Source organism: Triticum urartu, chromosome 5 (assembly GCF_003073215.2).
Source record: "Triticum urartu cultivar G1812 chromosome 5, Tu2.1, whole genome shotgun sequence".
Taxonomy (NCBI): Eukaryota; Viridiplantae; Streptophyta; class Magnoliopsida; order Poales; family Poaceae; genus Triticum; species Triticum urartu.
The window spans coordinates 528,394,984-528,416,067 of NC_053026.1; the positions used below are offsets into that span (position 1 = coordinate 528,394,984).

General features: G+C 45.2%; 3 protein-coding genes across 5 annotated transcripts; 1 reads left to right on the forward strand and 2 right to left on the reverse strand.

The window, feature by feature from the left end:
- The first annotated feature begins 2,583 nt into the window (after window positions 1-2,583).
- LOC125510396 (prostatic spermine-binding protein-like) lies at window positions 2,584-4,925 on the forward strand. Of its 2 annotated transcripts, none has more exons than XM_048675559.1 (4): window positions 2,584-2,736; window positions 2,875-2,975; window positions 4,197-4,255; window positions 4,339-4,925. In XM_048675559.1, exons 2-4 carry the CDS (start codon window positions 2,877-2,879, stop codon window positions 4,679-4,681), a joined length of 501 nt encoding a protein of 166 aa, XP_048531516.1. In that variant the 5' UTR covers window positions 2,584-2,736; window positions 2,875-2,876; the 3' UTR covers window positions 4,682-4,925. The 2 variants fall into 2 exon arrangements, with proteins under 2 accessions (XP_048531516.1, XP_048531517.1); XM_048675560.1 differs by having other exon boundaries at window positions 2,602-2,741.
- A 149-nt stretch (window positions 4,926-5,074) lies between these two features.
- On the reverse strand, window positions 5,075-13,547 carry LOC125510394 (probable anion transporter 5, chloroplastic). Its single transcript, XM_048675556.1, has 15 exons — window positions 13,021-13,547; window positions 12,152-12,297; window positions 11,347-11,446; window positions 10,749-10,801; window positions 10,038-10,112; window positions 9,714-9,794; window positions 9,579-9,637; window positions 8,541-8,641; window positions 7,449-7,564; window positions 6,854-6,890; window positions 6,596-6,691; window positions 6,261-6,402; window positions 6,126-6,178; window positions 5,631-5,717; window positions 5,075-5,530 (listed from the first exon to the last, which is right to left on the reverse strand). The coding sequence occupies exons 1-15, from the start codon at window positions 13,402-13,404 to the stop codon at window positions 5,402-5,404; spliced, it is 1,659 nt and encodes a 552-aa protein (XP_048531513.1). The 5' UTR covers window positions 13,405-13,547; the 3' UTR covers window positions 5,075-5,401.
- A 227-nt stretch (window positions 13,548-13,774) lies between these two features.
- On the reverse strand, window positions 13,775-19,345 carry LOC125510395 (cysteine--tRNA ligase CPS1 homolog, chloroplastic/mitochondrial). 2 transcript variants are annotated; one of them, XM_048675557.1, is made up of 9 exons: window positions 18,905-19,345; window positions 18,293-18,356; window positions 17,668-17,829; window positions 16,811-16,981; window positions 16,411-16,692; window positions 16,210-16,335; window positions 14,704-14,904; window positions 14,458-14,559; window positions 13,775-14,298 (listed from the first exon to the last, which is right to left on the reverse strand). In XM_048675557.1, the coding sequence occupies exons 1-9, from the start codon at window positions 19,276-19,278 to the stop codon at window positions 14,062-14,064; spliced, it is 1,719 nt and encodes a 572-aa protein (XP_048531514.1). In that variant the 5' UTR covers window positions 19,279-19,345; the 3' UTR covers window positions 13,775-14,061. The 2 variants fall into 2 exon arrangements, with proteins under 2 accessions (XP_048531514.1, XP_048531515.1); XM_048675558.1 differs by lacking the exon at window positions 18,905-19,345 and having other exon boundaries at window positions 17,668-17,861; window positions 18,293-18,355.
- Window positions 19,346-21,084: the final 1,739 nt, after the last annotated feature.

Here is a 21,084-nt window from a genome sequence, read left to right on the forward strand (position 1 = left end):
ACAAAGGATTTCTTTCAAGAGATTGGAGTGGATGTTAGAATTCTTGTGAAACTAGTCAATGTGTACGTGCAATGCATGTTCATTCGGAAGTATATTAAGTGCATGCGGATATTAAGTAGGATATTATTTGCGTGTTATTCTATCGCCATAAGAGCAACTCCAAGGGGCCGACCCAAATGGACGGCGATTTCGTCCGCTTTTTGTCCGTTTGGGTCGGCCGCCCGCCCGGCGTCCGCCCTGTTTTTCATATGGGTCGGCAGCGCGCCCAACGCGCCGACCCATATGTGCAGGCGTGGTCGGCTAGCCGTCCAATTTTGCACTGCATTCAACATATTATGAAATGAAAATTTAACAAACAAAATAGTCCGCCCAAATAAGTAGTATAGTTTATAGGCCAAATAAAAATAAAAATGTTTCACATAGTTTTACAAATGAATAAAAGAAGATACATCTATTGGTTGCCAACATGAGTCCACATATATTCAACCAAATCATTTTACAGTTGCACGTGAGTTTTCCAATCACGCATGTCTTCATGAAACTGAGTGAACTGCTCAAATGTTGCCGCTACTCCATGCTCAGGCACAACATTCTCATCCTGAAACTGAAAGCCTTGATCGTACAGATGTTCCGGGCGCTCGTCTTCTACGATCATATTGTGCATGATCACACAAGCAGTCATCACCTCCCATAGTTTCTGCGTGCTCCAAGTATTAGCAGGATACCGAATGATGCCCCATCGAGATTGCAAAACACCAAAGGCACGCTCGACATCCTTTCTAGAACTCTCTTGCTCTTGGGCAAATCTTTTCCTTTTCTCTCCAACAGGGTTGGGTATTGTCTTTACAATAGTGGTCCACTGAGGATAGATACCGTCACCCAAATAGTACCCTTTGTCGTAGTTGTGGTTGTTGACAGTAAAGTTCACCAATGGGTTGTTACCTTCGGCAAGCCTAGCAAACACCAGCGAGCGCTGAAGCACGTTGATATCATTGTGTGATCCAGCCATGCCAAAGAAAGAGTGCCAGATCCAGAGATCTTGAGACGCCACGGCCTCTAGTATGACAGTGCAAGCCCTGACATGTCCCTTATACCGTCCTTGCCAAGTAGAAGGGCAGTTCTTCCACTCCCAGTGCTTGCAGTCTATATTGCCAAACATCCCCGGGAAGCCCCTGCTAGCATTCATCGCCAACAGACGGGCTGTATCTGCAGCTATCGGCTCTCTCAAGTACTCAAGGCCAAACACAGCAATCACAACCTTGCAGAACTTATACAGGGACTCTAGGCATGTAGACTCGCTCATACGGACATACTCGTCAATGAGATCACCGGGTACTCCGTATGCAAGCATTCGGATGGCGGCAATGCATTTCTGATAAGAGGAGAAACCAATCTTGCCGACGGCATCCTCTTTGCACTCGAAGTAGTCATCATAGCCGACCACTCCCTCTCTAATACAGTTGAAAACATGCCTACTCATACGGAACCGGCGGCGGAATTTGTGATGTTTGAACAACGGGTTTGTTGTATCAAAGTAGTCTTTCCAGAGAAGGAAATGCCCGCTCTCTCGGTTATGATTCAACGCCGGAAGGTGGCCCGAAATGGAGCCACGGAACAACGCCGCTGGTTGTTGAGGTGGTGATGGACCGACACGACAGCCAATATATCCTCCTCGTCGTCGAACGATGAATCATCGGAGTCGCAAATGAAATTGTGGAAAAAGAACTCGTCGGCGGAGTCCATTTTCGTACCTTGGCAAACTGTCGAACATCTTGCGGGCGTCGAAGAAGGAGACGGCCGGCGAGGGGAGACGCGGCGCCCACAGACCAGCTAGCTGCCCTGCCGGCGTCCGACGAGCGTGCCGGTCGTATGTAGCGGGGGCGGCGAGGCGTCTTCTTGGTCGCGGGCGGCTGTGCGGTGGGGGAAGCGGCGGCGGGAACTAGTTTGCTCCCCGGCGGCGGCGGGCGACTGGGGGCAGGAGCGGCGTTGCTGGGCGGATGTGGAGGCGGCGGCAGCTGGAAGAGTCGCCGCAAAAATGGGTGGCGGCGTCGGTGACGGGGGAGGCGGAGGGCGAGGGTTGCTTGTTGGCCGGAGGAGGAAGGCCAATGTGCCATAGACCAGCGGGCCCGGGGACAGGAGTAGGCGACCGCGCGCGCGTCTGTCGCGTGTCCGCACCGACGCAAATTAGGCTCAAAAATGAGTCGGGAATGGGTCGCCCACGGACGAAAAACGGACACGCGTCCGTTTGGGTCGGCGCGTTGGGCCGCCTTTTCTGTCCGCGCCGACCCAAATGGACGGCCGCGGACGAAATGGGTCGCCCCGTTGGAGTTGCTCTAACATACGGACACGGGAACGCGCGTCATCGGTGATCTAGTAGTGTATATTGTTAGGCTGGAGAGCATGATACTCCCTGGCAAATGGGCCCTGCTTGGCAGCCAGCCCAAATCCAAGCCGATGGAAGCCAGTGGACTGCAGCCACAGGAACCACCCACCTCACCGTCTTCCGTCTGGAACGGACCCGGCCCCGCCCGGCAGCCGCACCAAAACCCTAGGACGGGACGGGCACGGCCGCGCCTCCCTCCACCCCAGCCTAGCCCACAGTCCACCGCAGAGCCCAAAACCCTAACCCCCCACCCCACCTCCCAACTATTAAAGCCTCCGCCCCAAGAAATCCGGCGCACGCTCGCCCCTCTATCCCGTCATCTCTTTCCTCCCCCCCTCGGCGCAGCAACAGAGGTACGGTACGGCCTGCTCCCTCCCCTCCCCCCCGCTCCGCCCCGCCCCGCCTAGGGTTCCGGGTCTGGAGCCCAGATTTGGCCGCTTCCGCGCCCACACACCGCGCCTCACCCGTTTGCTTCGCCGGTTTCCGTGCAGAGATGGCGGCGGTGGCGACGACGACGGCGGTCCACGGGAGCCAGGCGGCCGGCGCGCTGGCCGTCGCCGCGCAGAGGCTGCTGCTTCTCCTCGCTCTCGTGGTGAGCCTCCGGCGCCCCTCTCCACTATTTACTACCTCCGCCTTGTTATTTTGCCTGCGCGTGCTGCATCCCTTGTTATTCCGTTTGTTGTTGCGAGTTGCTGCCAGATTGGTTCGTTGACCGTGATTCTAGCGCTGGTAGGTTGAATTTTCCTTGTTCGTTAGGCCAAGGCATGGTGTGGTTTGCGTCCCTGAGGGTTTGACCCAAGGAATCCGGCTGGTTTGGCCCCTGGATCTGGAGGCGTATGCACTTCCGTAATGTTTAGGCAATTTTGACCTCGGTATCCTGCTAAACAGTGCTTGTTTAGTTCCCTCGGTTGGTTTCTGCGGGTAGATCTAGGCAGATCTGGGTGGCTGCATCAGGGGAAGTACGGTTGCAAGTGCAAACCTAGGCCGGTACATTGTGCCAACCAGAGAAAAATATCTGGCTGCATTGCATCAGGGCAGGTTTGATGATTCCAAGCATCCACTCTGCCAAGCAGAGAAAATTGTTATTGTCGGGTTTTGCCAGTTGTAGAGCACGATGATTACCAAAACTACTTTCGGCGCTTGGACTCCACCTGTGTCCCATCATGGAGTGCATTTTTTTGTTTCCGAGTGTCATTCGGACTCGGGGCGTGGGTTTGTTATCGCGCCCTGTTTGGTTAGAGCAGTAAATGCTGCTGCAAACAAGGTTTAGGCAGGTGAATGGATAACGGCTACCGTTACAGTGGTAGTTTCCTAGCAATTGTCGCGTGTGATTGGCCATACGTCCACTATATAAGAAAATGGTTAGGTTATCAGTTATGTTTTTGGTAGTGTTTTACTAATTTCCAATAAAATTGTTGTGATTGTGTTTGCTGTTAGGAATTAGCTCTTACGGAAGCCCTTGAATTAATTTAATGAAAAAAATATGTACTGTGGCTGTCGAATGAGTGTCGTTCTTGCGGAAAGCCTAGGCAGGTTTTTTTGTGATGTTAATGGAAACCCCCAAACTGGTTTTATTGAAAATCCCTGTACTGTGACTGGAATTGAATGTCATCTCTTATGTCAATAATAAATAAAATTGTAGTGCCGTGGTTATTCTGTATACCAAGGGATTGCTTACTGATCTTGCATTTATTCCTGCTCATGGTTGAATAAGCTTTGTATATGCATTTATTTGTATCATCAAATTGTTTGATAACCTTATTTCTTATTACTACCTATCTTCCTGTGCTGATGTGACTTGAATCATGTTTAGATTGAAGCTGTAAACAATGGAGCAGATATCTTCACTGAAGACCAGCAAGAAATTATCAAGTAAATCCATTACCCTATTCTGCATATGACTTCCACTGCGATGTATAGTTTTCTGTTGCTGACTCGTTTTTGCAATGCTGAAGGCAATTTGGCAGAATCAAATCCGAGACTGTTCCTGAGAACAAGGATGCAGGGTCTGATGACGATGATGACGATGATGAAGATGAGGATGATGAAACTGGTGATGCTGATGATGATGATGCCGATGCTGGAGAGGACTTCTCGGGTGAAGAAGGCGAGGACGATGACGAGGATGATGACCCTGAGGCGAACGGCGACGACGCTGGCGCGGGGAGCGATGATGATGATGGTGACGACGACGATGATGATGGTGAAGACGGCGAGGACGACGATGATGATGACGAGGATGAGGATGAGGAGGACGAGGAAGATGAGGACCAGCCACCGGCCAAGAAGAAGAAATGATCTGCCTTCCTGCTGTCAGTGTTTCAGTCCGTTAGTTTATCTGCTGTCTAGATGTTGATTGAGCGGGTCTGGTACACACCGACCTATGTAGCTTCTGTGTCTTGGTGGTTTGGTGTCTCATAGGGTAGAACATTGAACTTCTAATGTTGTTTCCTGCGTTGTGCAAGTAGTCTTAACATTTCGGTGTTGATGTGCTGTGTTTATTGGAGCTGTGATACCATTCAATCTAATTCTTGTTACTCCATGTTGTCACATGTTCTTTGAATGGCTTTTGGTTTTACTGTATGAAATCCAAATTATTTTATGCTTTTGGTGACTGCTATTTGAATGTTAGGATTTGAATAACCTGGAAGGAAAAGGCACTTCAAATCTAATAGAAGAACCGAAGAAGCATTCGAGAAACCCATCTTTGCACGGATGTTGAATGATAATCAGTGTTTCAGGATGGGACAACACAGCTCCCAGCAATGGAAAACAGTGACAGGCACTTCCATTCCAAAATTGTGCCACAACATACTCCACTTAACATACATCCACTGCAGAAATGGCCTATACAATATAACAATATACAGAGATCTCTACCGTATATGGATGCCCATGCGGCATGTACATACACTGTCTACTTGTTCCTACCAGTCTATCCAGTGCCCAGGAGCTCCAAATTTGCTGGGCAGGGTGAGCTAAACTCCCAACGGATTTTCCTTCTGAATGGTCCTTTGACTACTGATTACTCTCTGCTAACGACTCCGATGCCAACTTGTTGAAATCCTGGGGCTCGCTGCTGGCAAATGTCAACCAGACGGCAGTGCCTGTTAAGTAGAAGAAGATCGAAGGAGCAAAGAGCGACATCTGCACATATACAAAAGACGATAATGAGTTGTTGGAATGATACGTGATAGAAAATACAGGTCAAGGAGATGGATCAGATTTGTGGTGTTGGCAAGCATACACTCCAAGAATGAGTTGTGTCGACAAGATAGCCGACTAGCGCGACACCAACGATTCCAGGCACGGCCCCTACGGTGTTTGTGATTCCCTGGAATGCAAAGGCAGTGAGTCAACAACTACCAATATAAGAAATCGCCTTTTCTTTTGCCAACTCTGCTTCCCCTTTCCACCAGAGCTTCTCCACCGTTTGAATTATAGACTCAAAGAGATTGGCACTGAAACTACCAAAAGTGAAAACTCTAGGATGCGTTTAGACAAGGGATATTCCTCTGGAAATGTTTAGCATTTATTAGCATCAGATAAATCTGAAGGGTTTTGATTCCGAATCCCTGTCCAGGGTTTGATATAGTAACAAAATTACAACCAAATATCTGGTCTAAACAAAGGGGGAAAGAGAGCAAGGAATTTTGTTTTCTTTTTACCATCCCATTTTTACAAGACAAACACAGAAAAATCCTAGAGGGTTTTAATACCAAATATAAGTTGCATGCCTTACCAGGAGAATGCTTGCATATTCACGTGATATATCTTGATGGGTGCAATAAAGACCTGTTTGTAAGCAAAAACATTAAGATTTTGGACCTTGGAAACATGGCAGGAATAAGAATGGATGCAAGCTTAGCACAATTACCTGATAATGCAAAGTTGGAGAGTGATATACCACCCGTAAGGAAAGCAACAACTACCCAGGGAGGGAGTCCAAGATCGACAGAGGAAAGCATCATAAAAGCTGCAGGTGACAGAAACGCAATTGCTTGACATATTTTCCGTACCTACAAAGGAAATTAATCAACTCAGACTCAACTTTTTCATTATCCTGTAAAAAGGCCTTATTTACACAAGAAAACTGGACATCTCATGGCAATTTGCAGTGATGATTTTTAAATATTCCAACCTTTACAAATGAACTCTAGGAGCAATCAGATTTTTATTTATTCCTTTTTCATCTTCAAGGAAATGATTTACCTTTGTGGTGTCAACTCCACTTGATATCAAGTTGTCTGCAAAAGGTGCTGCAATAGATGTAATAACCATCGAGCCCAAAGGAGGAAGAATTGACACCTACAACAAATACCAAATATGGGACTTCATAAGATACTGGAGCAGTAGTCGTAAATGAAAAACAAGGACATGACATGATCACATAGTAAGAACGAGGAGGGATATGATGCTTTCACTACAAGGGTGTTCCTGTAATTATAAGAAATGAAAGCATGTACATACCCATGCAGCGTCTGTCAAGTTCAAGTTTAGCTCCTCACTGCATAAGAATTGAACAGGAATATATCACAAAAAAAGCAAGGACATTGTTACAAATATTTAACATAATGTGCTGAACAGCAGAAAGAAGATTGGATTCCTCCAAACATTTTGCTGGACTTCTAAAGCATTATTAAATTCACGTATCACAACAAATGTAACTATGATACGAAAGCAGCTATGCAATACAGCGCCCCGTAAATCTATAATGTCCAGTCTCAACTTGAGCACAAGTTTCAGAAAATTTATATTGAAAAATCTCCTGTTTTATTTGGTTCTATCTTTGTTGAAGTCAACCCACTTTCAGAAAACTGAACCGAACGAGTAGGAAAAGTGTGCACGTGCAAGAAAGTTGTTCATATAGGGTGTTAACACATTGAAAAGTTAGTGAATGAAATCCTAGCAATTCAATCTCAATAGTAGAACCAAAATGTTGAATAGTAAAAGAAATAGGTGTATTCAACTCACTAGGGACAGTTCATGAAAACAAGACAGTTAGTTAATCGAAAGGGGATACATTGAGTGAAAAATGACAAGACAAATATGGAAAGTGCCAAACCTAAAGAATGTTGGAAGCCAAGACAAGCAAGTATAGTGGCCCCAGCTTCCACAAAAGTGAGTGTATATCATTGCCCACACTGCCTTGCTTTTAAAGAATTCCCCCCAAGGCACATCCTACAACACAAAGGATAAAACTTGCTATATCAGTAATGTTTGTGAATCAAGCACCTACACTATTTTATACATAATAATGCATCACTCCCACCAACAGGGCACCTTATTTTATTGGGGGTTATAAACTACATCTACAGCTAAGTGAAACAGGTCAGAGCACTCGTGCTGAACTGTCGCTTGATGGGGGAAAGCCCTACATGTACTGTATACAACTTTCAAATAGGGAGGGGCTCAGTGGTATGCCTTTAATGTCATGCAAGTTAACAAAAACATAGTTATGTGCTATAGTTAGACCAAGATGGCCATGTGATACATGTGAAAAATTCCTTATCTGGAAGGCACAGTTTTCGTTGGTTTGTTGGCTTATCGTTATTACAAAATGATGTCTTCCAAGTACAGTGGGCATCTTTCTGCAACCCCACTGAAGTCTATAGCAGCATTTATATTTTGCAGTCTCACCACACAGCAGCAACAGACTAGCAGAACAGTCTATTGGCTATTCTGCGCATATAGTAAACAAAACTAAGAATGGCATGTAAACAAAGAGATTAAAATAAATTTTCATTCGAGCAAATTAAATTGCAGAAGCTAGCACAAAATCTACACCAACGATAGTTTCGATTATATTGCACATACTAACTACTTGAGAGGATTCTCGAGTCTTCACACTTTTACAACACCAAACAGTTCAGACAAATTCACAATTTGAAACACTCTAGCAACCAACATATTTCTTGCCAATGAACTGAAAAGTTTCTCAGATCATTTGATGTAATTTGGTGTACCCCACGAACTAAAAAGGCTATCACATTAGTTGATGTATCTTGATTCTGGAACTTTTTCATCGATCTCACAACTTTGTAACACTTTTAACTTGATTCATGTCTTCTATGTTCTAACAAAGAAGTTAAGTGACATGCCAATAGCTACTTTGCAACTGGTGGAAAAAACTCAGTGAATCTGTCAGCTCTCAAACCTTTAGCGAGTCTGTCATCTCTTCAAGTGATGAGGCCGATGACTTTGAAGGCACAGATGATGAGACATGACCATTAGATCCAGCAGAACTATTTTCAAGATCTGTAAAGTAGATGATATTTTCAGGTATTGTAGTTGAAATTTTGTACTTATTGCGCAGAAATAGTAGGATCGTAATGAACAAATATTTTTAGCAAACAGGTACAGCTAAGCTCAAAGAATACTTAATACTAAACATATTGACTGCTATTTTGTAATAGTATCAATAAATCTAGTGCAAACCACACTCAAAACATAATCATGCAAACATATTGGTTAGTACATCAAATCAATTTGGAACTACCAAATTTGAGGTAGTCCTCAATGTATCTGCTGCACAACTGAAATTTCTCATATTTAAAACTGATTAGTGCTAGATTGAAAGGATGATTTTCTGACATAAATCTGTGTCAGCATCACATTGATCTCCCTTTTCTCTCTTCCAAGTTTAACAGTTGTTACTTAATAGACTACATGGGTGACTCTTTGCTTCTCTCTTTTTTTGGGGAAAATTTTCAAGTTACCTTGATGCTCAAGCAGTCAGATGCGCACATATAGGATTTGCCACGATACGTAAACTTGGGTCGGGCATGGCACTTATGTTAGATCAAACTTGACATAGAGGTTACGAAGACCAGATTGTACAATCATGATCACAAGATCAAACCAAACCGACAACCTGGCTATACAAGGTTGCCGAATATTCTACAGTTCATATACGATCACACAAACCAAGATGGTTTGGGTAATTACATCAAGCTATGATTTTTCACTAGATATATCATATCTGCTTATGAAAAAAAAAACACAATGATATCATTAAGGCCACAATATGATTCCTTCAGCTAAACTAGCATGCCACAATTCATTTTCTTCTATAAACTCATACAAACGGAGTATATTGAAAAGGAGATATGATTAGAAGTAACATTCATTGCAAGTTTCAATGGACAGTTTCTATCATGGTTGTTAAGACTTGTAAAAATAGATGTGCACTTACTTAATATGTCTTCATTGTCACCTGGCTGTAGTTCTTGTACAGATTCAAACACTAGACACCTGTGGACATAAAAGAAGATGAAGCTAAACCAGAAGAAATATTCAATTATGTGCTGCTAAGAAGTTTTTTGCTTACCATATAATTCCAAGAAGACCAAATATGTAAAAGACAGATTCCCAGCCAAGGTTCTGAATGATGGGAGGGGCGAACAGAAGTCTGTAATATTATCATAGACCAGGAGTTAACTATCTCATACCATTGTCAATTAAGTTGTGTAATCATAATGTCATACAGTCAAAATGCAATGCAATGTTGTTTTAGAACCAAGCAAAAAAGTTACATCAGGTTACAAAGGTCTGATAATCTATCAGGATTTCTGTAAAGATGAAAGTTTCTGCTTAGACCCAAAAACTTTTACGTGCATCCGAATATATGTAGAAAATACTGCAAAACACTTACCCTAAGACACTTCCAAAGGCTAAACCACCAAAAACAACAGAAACCGCTCTTGATCTTTCTTGAAGAGGAATGGTCCTGCATGTGCAGCCATAGCAGTTAAATATGCAATAATAATGTATGAGAATGATGCTTCTCAAGTTTAATGTGTTTATTCTATGTTCTTCCAGAGAGCAGCAATAACTCTACTACCCTCTATTATGTTCAATAGAATTAAGATCCCAGCAGGGAGATAAGGTAGTTTTCTATTGGATTTCCTTTAAGCATAACAAGTAATAAATAGTTCTCTTTTCTTTCATAAACGTGTCAACAGAGAAGCTACATCATATCCACACCAATGGCAACTGAACCATTGAGAAAGTTATGCAATATAATCGTCATAAAAAATCCAGAATAAGACGTACATCAATCTTTTGTGTATTTCAATAAAAGAACGTGAATAGCTACCACCTGCGATTTAGCACAGGTAGCTAAAAAAGAATCCATCTAAACATCAAATATCCACAAAAACAATGCAAATACACTAGTTAGCTAGCGAAGAGTGTATAGTCACGAGATTCACCATCATCGATACAGGGTATTTCTAATAAATATCTCTACAACTACATGAGAACCCTGACATTCCTGCTTAAAATTTTAGGAAGCAGCCTAAAATTCACATGAAGGAGATGTAAATGGTAGCCTGCGTCCAAGGAGAAGGTATTTTAGGCTTACCGTGCAATTAAATCTGTAGCTGCTGATGGTGAGACTCCTTCTCCAATGCCTACCTAGCATAGCAACAAAGTTAAAATGAATAAATACAAGGATAATATTTAGATAGTAAATTATTACTAGGAACACTCCCACTGTACTGACATGAAGATGTCATAAAGAAACTAAGTATTGTCATCGCATGGGAATGCTCTAAAAACCAAAGTTGACATGCAGGTATTGCAATAATGCATAGGGTGCTTTATATGGTAAGATGAAGGGACACTTATTTGCACCAAAACACATTTTTATACATAAATATGATACACCTGCCACCTGGAGATGTGCATATAAAATAATATAGCAATCATCATCTTAACGAAATGTTTTTATAGGTAATCCAATCTATGCTAATTTATGCTCAGAATACACAGAAACGTTAACCCAAATAATAACAGCCATCACTCTCGGATGAAAGTATGCGTTGTAAGGGTATGTGTTCCTAATACAAAAATGAAAACAATGTACAAAACATGGTAAAAAAAGCACAAAAGAAGTTAAGTGTACCGGATCATATGTGAACAAGAAGTTTCTAGAGGCTAACTAATGAGTAGAGGTATACCAGAATCCTTGATAGCACAAGTCCTGGCATGAATCCTGCTACAACAGGAATAACAGCTGTGGCCAAAGACCACACAAGAACACCGGCCTTAAGCACTGTCCTGCAATTAGCATATGAGAAAAGCAATTATTGCAATATGAAAATAAATAAATGAATAATATGCATTATATGAGAAATATAAGATGAGAAAAAGCATATGATCAAATTATAAGAAATCAAATTATAAGAGATGGCCTTTGAGTTATGCAAGAAGCGCCTGCTAAACAAGTTACATGCTTGTTTCTTAATTCATCTATTGTTGGTTTACGCCTATGAATTTTTGTGGCTAAGAATTTAACAGAGTCAAGCTAGACTGATAACATAAAAATATGCAACCGGAAAAGAGGAAAAATAACATTATAAAGCCAGGTAGAACTCACAAACCATATTATACTCCCTCCTATCCATAATAAGTGTCGTAGGTTTGAACTAACCTTAGTTCAAAACTGCGACACTTATTTTGGATTGGAGGGAGTAGCATTTAGCACATCATACTTCTCTTTTGCATTTTTCCTTACCTACTACACTTAGTCTAAAGATTCTTCCGATGGTACGGACAGATGGTTTTAGTTAGATAGCATAGGTGAAGAAGAAACAACTGTCATCATGACATTTAACTTTTATTTGGGACAATGCCATATTAGAGTCAGCAGCAGTCAATAACTATACCTATGATGCAAAAAATCATTGTGTATGCAAAATCAAAGATAACATTGTATTTGTATTTATAAAATGTACAGGAGGCTTTTTGTTACCCCAAACAAACCTTCCACCAATCAATTTTGCCAGCCAGCCCCCAGGTAGTTGACTCAAAGCATAGCCCCAAAAGAATGATGATTGAACTAGGCCAGCAGTCGATGAGCTCCAACCATACTGATGTGACATTGGAATAATCGCAACACTCAAGTTAACCTGAAAAGGTAGACTAGTTGCATTTAGCAGAAATTCCAGAGGAAGCAAAAACTGAACTGCCTAGATAAGCTACACATAGAAGTAATTAGCTACGCTAAGTGAAGAAGCACATATCAAGACCACATTAACAACCTCGAGCAAGTTAGATGCTAAGTGAAGAAACACTTTGGTTGACGTCAACAACGACAAAAAATACGTGGAGTATGGATGCAGACGGATGCCAGAACGGATACCGCACAACTTGACAGATACTCAATGTTTGGTATGGAATTAACCGTTAAGCAAAATCATAAGAGGAAAATCCCAACCGGTAGGCTTGAACTGAAGTTTCTCACAGTTACGCCCTCTCAGGGTCGTACATGCGGCTAGAGGAAAACCGAAAGAAGACGCCACCCCAAGCATCAAAACTGGTTCGGCGTGGCAGATGTGTGGTGGTAAATGGTAACCACTTGCTTTGATCATGAGCAAATCGGTATTAGCATTCTCCCAAATGCGACGCGTGCATTTCTGTCGACGCTTTGACGCAACAATGGTGTTTGATTCAGTCTAGATTGCCGACCTGCGCCCCAGTTTTAAGCCATGCTTTGTTTTTCCCCCATGTTGAGTTTCTCCGATTTGCTCTCGCGGACCACCGCACGGCGTGTCATTAGCACCGTCCGTGCTACTGGATAGAGGCTAATTAAGCAGTAGTGGCAGTAAGAAATGCAACGAGAGAGAGCAAACCTTGTCCATGTTGCAGATGACGAAGGCGAGGGAGGTGGCGCCGATGAGCCTGTAGCGCTCGGGCAGCCCCTCCCAGGGCGGCCACCGCAGCTCCAGCGCCCCGTCCACCGCCTCCTCCTCAAACTCCTCCGCGTGCGCATCCCCTCCTCCCTTCCTCTCCGCCGCCACCTCCGGGACCACGGAGCGCTTCTCCACGGCGCCCGCGGGCCCTCCCCCGCCCCCGCCCCCGCCGTCCCTGGAGGAGAACCGCCTCACGGCCCCGCGGCGCCGGTGCGGGAGGACAAGCAGATGCGGAGCGCGCGGCGGGAGCATGCGGCGGCGGGGCCCGGCGTGGGGGAGGAGGCAGAGCTCGGGCTGCAGCGCGGAGGAGGCCGCCATCGCCATGGCCGCTTCGCTCGGGGTTCGCGAGCTAGACGTGGTGCTGCAGTGGAGTTTGAAATTTCTCGGTGGGGTTTTTGGAGAGGAGGGGAGGAGTACACGCGGCGAGGTGCGGAACGAGCGGCCATGGGCAGCGGAGCAAGCGTGTCGCATGCCACTGCTCCGCGGCGGGGAGGGGACGGCGACGAGCGTGTGGCTGGGGTCGGCCCTCAGCCACTGACCCACGGGGCCCGCATGTCGGCCAGGCCACGTGGGAATCGTTGCCACTCATTGTTTCTGGCAGCCGGATGCTAACCACGTCAATGGCAACTGACTGGAACATATAATTTCTGGCTCGTTTAAATAAAACAAGTACGTATGTATAAAAACAATAGGCTACCAGCAAAAAAAATGCTCAGCTATATGTCAAGAATGTCTGGCGAGAACAAGACATGTGGGTGAAAGAAAAAAATCATCAAAATCTCTACATTTCATTTCATTTATACTTAATAAAAACTCTACAGGAGCTTCCAAGGAGAGTGCGCAGCTCTTTTTTTTTTCATGTATGTATAATCCAGTTGATTCGTTAAATATTTGCTGGCTTCCAATCATAGATCCCTGGAAAACACTGCAACTCCTCAAAACTGTCCAAGACACCCCTGAGCCCGTGGTGTGTGGTGCCGATCATGTACTGCTGGTGACCACCGCTTGCTGGGAGGACGGCACGGACGGCCTCCAGGCGGTGCCGTCGGGGCCGTCCATGAGGGCGATGCCGAGGGCCGCCAGCTCATCCCGGATCTCGTCCGACCGACCGAACTGCTTCGCCTTCCTCGCGGCGGTCCGCTCCTCGATCTTCTGCAGCACCTGCTCCTCGGTGACGCACGCCCTCCGCAGCGCCTTCTCCCGCAGCTGCTGCAGAGCCTGGGACACAACAGCACAAGGTCGTCATTGTCGGTAGAGCATCAACACTAGAATGCACAGCATGGAAAAACATTTGTGTTCTTCACCCGAAGAACCAAGCATCACAACAGTGGCTGGCCGCCAATCTGCTGGTTTCAGTTTACACAACACGGCGCTCACCTCATGGTAGCTCGAGGGCATCAGCCCCAGGACAGAAAGCACCATTCTCACTTTCTCTTCCAAGACCGCAAGCGATTCCAGCCGTTTCTCCTGCTTCTTTCCCTGACCAAACACAACGCCAGAGGAAAGAAAGTCAAGGCGGCTAGTACTTCTACCTTTGTCTAACAGCGGCGCAACTCAGACACTACCTGAGTAGAGTAGTGAATCTGAAATGTACCTCCGCAAGTTTATTATCACTGGCTTTACCTTACGAGTATGCAGCAAATCATTCATAACTTTCAACGGCTCGGAAATAGCAGCCAGCGCCACCGAAGTGTGAAGATCGTCAGACATTGACGTCTCAAAATCCCCGTGAAGCTTCTCGACGCAATGCGTGGTAGTAAAAGGTAGTGAACCTCCACTACTGCTTTGGTCCTGCTGGGTGCTTTCTTCACAATCGCGCAATGTCTGTATGTAGGAAATGATTCAGCATAAGGCCATGAAGTAGAAGTAATGGCATTTAAAATGTCGCCTGATGAAATAACAAGAATGCTGAAATGTAACTTTCAGTGCCAACACAAGTTGAGAGTTCCGACTAGTCAGGCACGAGGAGCAATTTCATAGCCGTTGCAGGCTGTAAACTAACTGACTTCAGCCAGAGACACAGCGACTACTACCGTACTCCCATGGATTCTAAAACAACACTGTCGAGTGACACCATGTGGAAGAACAAGACCATGGCTGAAATAATAACTCTAAATTTTGGGCTGATCTGTCGGCACTTCTAAACAGGCAGGATAAAATCAGGGCGCTCAAAAAATATATTAAAAAAATCAGTTTAGGAAAAAAAACAGTTCTTCACATTAAGCCAGACTAGGCCACAAAAGGCTCAGATTAAAATTTCTGACCGGGATAACAACATCCAGGGACAATCTCATAAGCTAGTCAAGGTTGAGCATTGATTATTCAGTTACTGAAAGTTGTACAGCAGAATAGCACTGAAACCATGCTACAAGTCCGTTTCAAGAAGATGCGACAAAAAGCATCGTGTATCTATACCAATATAAAAAGACCCAAAGGGGTAGATCCAACTGATCTCGGCCATCGAACTAAGTCAATCCAACGACCTAGACTGCTCCAATGGTGAGCGTTAAACGTGTTTAACGTGCAATTAATATATACCAAATATTGCACCAATCACACGATTAACACACGAATGATTGCATTCCTAATATTCACGTGTAATTAATATATTGCCTAAATATTAACGTGCGTTGCACGTGCGCCTCTACTAGTCAAAATAATATGTGAAATCACTAAATTTACTTGTAGATACACAAGTACATTGGCATAGGAATAAAGTGCCTTTTTTGCGCACGCCATTTTAAGCTTCACTGGCTTTACTTTTCTAGGATGGTCATTTTTGGAGTATGAACACAGTTAAAAGAAAAGCCAAACTATGAAGGCCTGACATATTTGTCGGCTCCTGCATCCAAGGAAGTGATCTTCATATCCAACAGGCGCCTACAATTTACAAGCAAATTCATATAAATAGACTCAATGTTGTTTAAACTGGTTGCTGTTATTTGAACATTCTTGTAGCCACTACCCCAACGGCCACAGAGACCCACCACTTCGATTTCAAAACAATATGACATAGTATAGGCTAATAGCATATACAAACTGTTATTAAGCGTGTAAGCAGTTCATGTGAATATAGTAGCAACAGATAGCAACAGCGTGAAGCCATGAACATATAAAGATATAATATACCTGATAAGTGTAGTACAATCTATCCGATGCAACATTAAGCTGCTCTACTGTGTAGTTGATTGGGGACCTGTAGTGGGTACCAAGTAAGAACATCCTCAACGCAAGTGGGTGGTAAAGCTCTATGACCTGGAAAGGTTGGCAATCTTTGAGAAAGCAGGGGTATAGTTATTCAGAAAATAAAGTATTCATGTGATGAATTACCTTGCGTATAGTGATAAAGTTACCAAGCGATTTAGACATTTTCTGGCCATTTACATTGACAAAACCATTGTGCACCCAATAATTTATGCTGCTGTCACAACATGCGGCACGGCTTTGAGCGATTTCATTCTCATGATGTGGAAATATCAGGTCCTCCCCGCCACCATGAATGTCAAAAGAATTGCCCAAGTATTGTGCACTCATGGCACTGCATTCGATGTGCCATCCTGGCCTACCCGGGCCCCAAGGGCTATCCCACCATGGTTCCCCATCTTTTGCAGCCTACAGTTCACACAGAATCAACTAACTTAGTGCTGAACTAAATATCTATATCATCTCTTCACAGAGCAGACACAGAACAATCTACATATTAGAAATGGAAAAATGGGGCATCTATTACCTTCCATAAAGCAAAATCAGCTGGGTTTTTCTTTCTCTCGTCAACTGCAACCCTTTCACCAGCTCTATTATCATCTAGTTTTCGACCCGATAACTTCCCATATTCAGGAAAATTGTCAACAGAGAAATAGACATCCCCACTTACTACATATGCACAACCGTTATCGATAATCTGTTCCAAGAAAAATAGCATAAGAAAGGAAGTCAAACCAAAAAACAAGAACTCTATTATGACAACTTTTATACTCTGAAAATATGAGAATTGTAAGTGTCTGTAATTTATTTTGGATTTGTGTAAACATATTATATAGGTACTAGAACTCAGATCAACAGTAAGAGATACTAAACATCAATAATACAAAACATTGCTATTCATGTCCACAGCTGCATATACAGAATTATATCACATCCAACATTGCCATATACATTATACATGTGCAAAGAACTTAGTGCAATCTCAGGTTGTTTCTTTACATAAATGAAGAGGATGTGAGTATACTGAATGTAATGGCAAATTCTTAGGTTGCCATGGTAACAACCTACTTTGAAAATGGATGTCCTTTATACAAGAATTCTATTTTATAAGATAACCTGCTTAAAAATGAACCCTAAATGCATTGATCAACCCCATGAAAGCAGCACATTATAATGATAACAACCGAATGGTCTGGATAGATAAGAGTATGTCAACACAAGGATATTTCAACCAAATATGGGAGCAAATCCACTTAACAAGGCTATTGCAGAAAGCAGTATAAAAACAAAAGAAAATAACCACAACCAACTTCATATATATAAATAAAGTACTGCACATAAGACAGTAAAACACCAAAGAGTCACGCTACAAGTACAACTTACCTGTTTTATCATGGTTACAATCTGATCAATGTGATCTGAAACACGGGGCTCCACAGATGGTGGTAGACATTGAAGATGAGCCATGTCCGACAGGAAATCATCAGAGTATCTTTTGCTTAAGCTAAAAGGATCTTCCCCCAATTGGTTAGCTCTTGCAATTATCTACAGAATTCCAGAAGTGCAACTCAGGTTTCCTGTGCAGATGCAATCGGTGTTTAAATTTTCTTTCTAGTTTTCCAGGTAGACTAGCTTAATACAATTAGCAGCGAACTGAATGCAGTGGATATGAACTGAGCAAACTAAATTCAGGGATTAGTCTGAAGTGAACAGTTCATATGACATGAGCATTCCAAAGAAGATGGAGATGATGCAACTTTTTTCTGAACAGTTCATATTACTGAGCAAACTAAATTCAGGGATTAGTCTGCCTTCTCTATTTCAGGTCAGGTCATAATCATTTTTCTGGACAGTAAAGGTATAATTTACAACTTTCAAATGGAGATGATGCAAGAGAAGCTATAAATACAATAGTAGCATTTTTTGTTTTAAATTAGTTTAAAAACTAAGAAGTAAGAACCAAACATCGCTTGTAGGTATATGCAAACAAATTTAACCTGAAAATCACCTTGTCATCGATGTCAGTAAAGTTCCGAACATAGCATACTTCATAGTCCAAATAACGCAAGTACCTAAGATGGCCATAATCACATGTCAGGAGACCAAAGATAATCAGATGCAGTGCTTCCGATTGCCTACCTGGAAAAACGTACTTACGAAAACAAGAGAGGACCAAATGTTCACTGGTGACATTACATGCATGGTGTTTTAGAATGCCAGACTATCAGCGGGTGCGTAAGCCCATAGCCAAAATTTACTATGAGATGCATATTCAAGTTTAGTCGAATAACTGAATCATTATAGCACAGTTTACTATGGTGTTAATGTTAGAACTTCCTAAACTGAGCTGGGCATATCACAAAAATGGGTACTATTAAGTGTTGACTATCAAATGGACGAATTGCTTCTGGCCTCTCCATCTAGAGATACACAGAGATAAAATGGTCTATGAAATTCAAATATTAGGTATTAGAATTGCGTTTACAGTTGCAAAATCGTTTCTGATTTCCACCGTTTGACCCACACGAACAACTGGTACAAACACAGGACACGGCCAAGTGGACCAAAACTGCCACTGAATCAGCAGCCCCGAGCTTGAATGACTAGTGGACGGACGAACCTGAAGAGGACATCGAAGGCGACGTAGGCGCGGGCGTGGCCGATGTGACTGTCGTCGTAGGGCGTGACGCCGCAGACGTACATGCCGACCTCCCCGCCGGGCGCGCGGGGACGGAACGGCTCCCTTCTCCTCGACCTCGTGTTGTACAGGTGCATGTCCCGGGCCTTCTCCGGGGCCGCACCATTGGAGGAGGCGGCGGCGGAGCAGAAGAAGAGCTTGGCGGGGTGAGAAGGGAGGCGGCGGGGGCGAACGAGGGAGGGCAGTGCTAGGAGATCTCCGTGGCGCGGGAGGGCTCGGGAATGCGAGGAGAGGAGCAGCGGGAAGAGGCCGGTGGCGGCGCGCCTCGCCGCCGCCGCCGCCGCCGCCGCCATCATGGGTGGGTCGTGAAGGCCGCACGCGCAAGGGGCAGGATAGCGTTTTTCTGGATTTTTCGCTTTGCCCCCTGTAAAAACAGACCCCTTGTATCGCGCCAAACTGCAAATAACCGTCAGTTTACAATTTTACGTGAAAAAGCGATTCGAGCAGACATCTAAGACGCCCCCGGTCCTTAAATTCTTTTGAGAGGCGCGGTTAATTGCCTTCCCTTCACCCATGAAAACACAGATTCCCTTCGCTGCGCCGGTGCCCTTTATAGTGAAAAAACAGTTGATGAGAGGGACATTTCAGCCCGCGCGCCTCCCCCCTTCCAATTCCGCAGCTACCCGCCGCCGTCGCCGCCCGCCCACCGCCTTCAATTCCGACTATATCCGCCGGCGGAAACACACCACCGGGCCACTACTCCTCGTCGGAGATGCCGACAATCTCCGTGCCCAGCTCCGGAAGCATGGGCGGCAGAGCCTCCGGCTGCTCCGCTTCGGCCTTCTCCTCCTCTATCTTCGTACCGAGTTCGTCGAAGAGCCCGTCGGACACCGCCTACTCCTACCAAAGGAATTGCCGGTTGGCCTCCACGAAGGCCTCATCCTGGATGGACTCCAGGATGGCCTGCTGCTCCGCCATCTCCACGGCTTGGGCGACGGCGAAATCCGCCTCCACCTCCGCCATATTGAAGCCATGCTCCGGCAGCTTCGCCTCGTCCTCCTCCGGATCTGCCTCCTCCATCAGCTCCGACAGAGGCTCTCCCTCCTCCTCCTCCAACTACTACTCCTCGTCCTCCTCTGGCTCCGGCGAGTCCGGAAGCAACCCAGCAGCGATGCGGGCGGCGCACCTTGCCTGGATCTCCTCCGTGATCTGCCTGCGGCGCTCAGGCGTGAGCATAGCGTACGTGGTGATCAGCCGCCGGACTATGGCGATGGAAGAGTGGGGGAGAGGAGACGGATGGGCTCGGGTGGCGGCACATAGAGGGAGGAGGTGGATGGGCTAGGGTTGGAGGACGTCGGCCGGCTTAAATAGCCGGATTTGGCCTTGGGCAGCGAGTTAGAGCGGCGCCACACGACGTTTACACCCTAGTGACGGAGGAGGCGTCCGTCGGACCACCGGTTTTCCGGACAAGTTCGTGTGGGACCCCATCATCAATCCTACGTGGCAGACGCGCTTGGGCCCCATATCTGTCCCATATTTGACTGGATATGAGGGGTGCCGGTCAGTCCGGACGTTTGAGACCCGTTTGAGGGGGGGTCGTCCGGGTTGAAAAATCGTGATCGGTTAGTGACCGGACTGTTGGGGAACGAGTAATTTCAAAAAAATTCCTACGCACACACAAGATCATGGTGATGCACAACGAGAGGGGAAGAGTATCGTCCACGTACCCTCATAGACCGTAAGCGGAAGCGTTATGAGAACGCGGTTGATGTAGTCGTACGTCTTCACGATCCGACCGACCCAAGTACCGACGTACGGTACCTCCGAGTTCAGCACACGTTCAGCTCGATGACGTCCCACGAACTCCGATGCAGCAGAGCTTCACGGGAGAGTTCCGTCAGCACGACGGCGTGATGACGGTGATGGTGTTGCTACCGACGCAGGGCTTCGCCTAAGCACAACTACGATATGATCGAGGTGGATTATGGTGGAGGGGGCACCACACACGGCTAAGGGATCAATGATCAACTTGTGTCTCTAGAGGTGCCCCCTGCCCCCGTATATAAAGGAGCAAGTGGGAGGCCGGCCGACCCCTATAGGCGCGCCAAGAGGAGTCCTCCTCCTAGTAGGAGTAGAACTCCCCTCTTTCCTACTCCTACTAG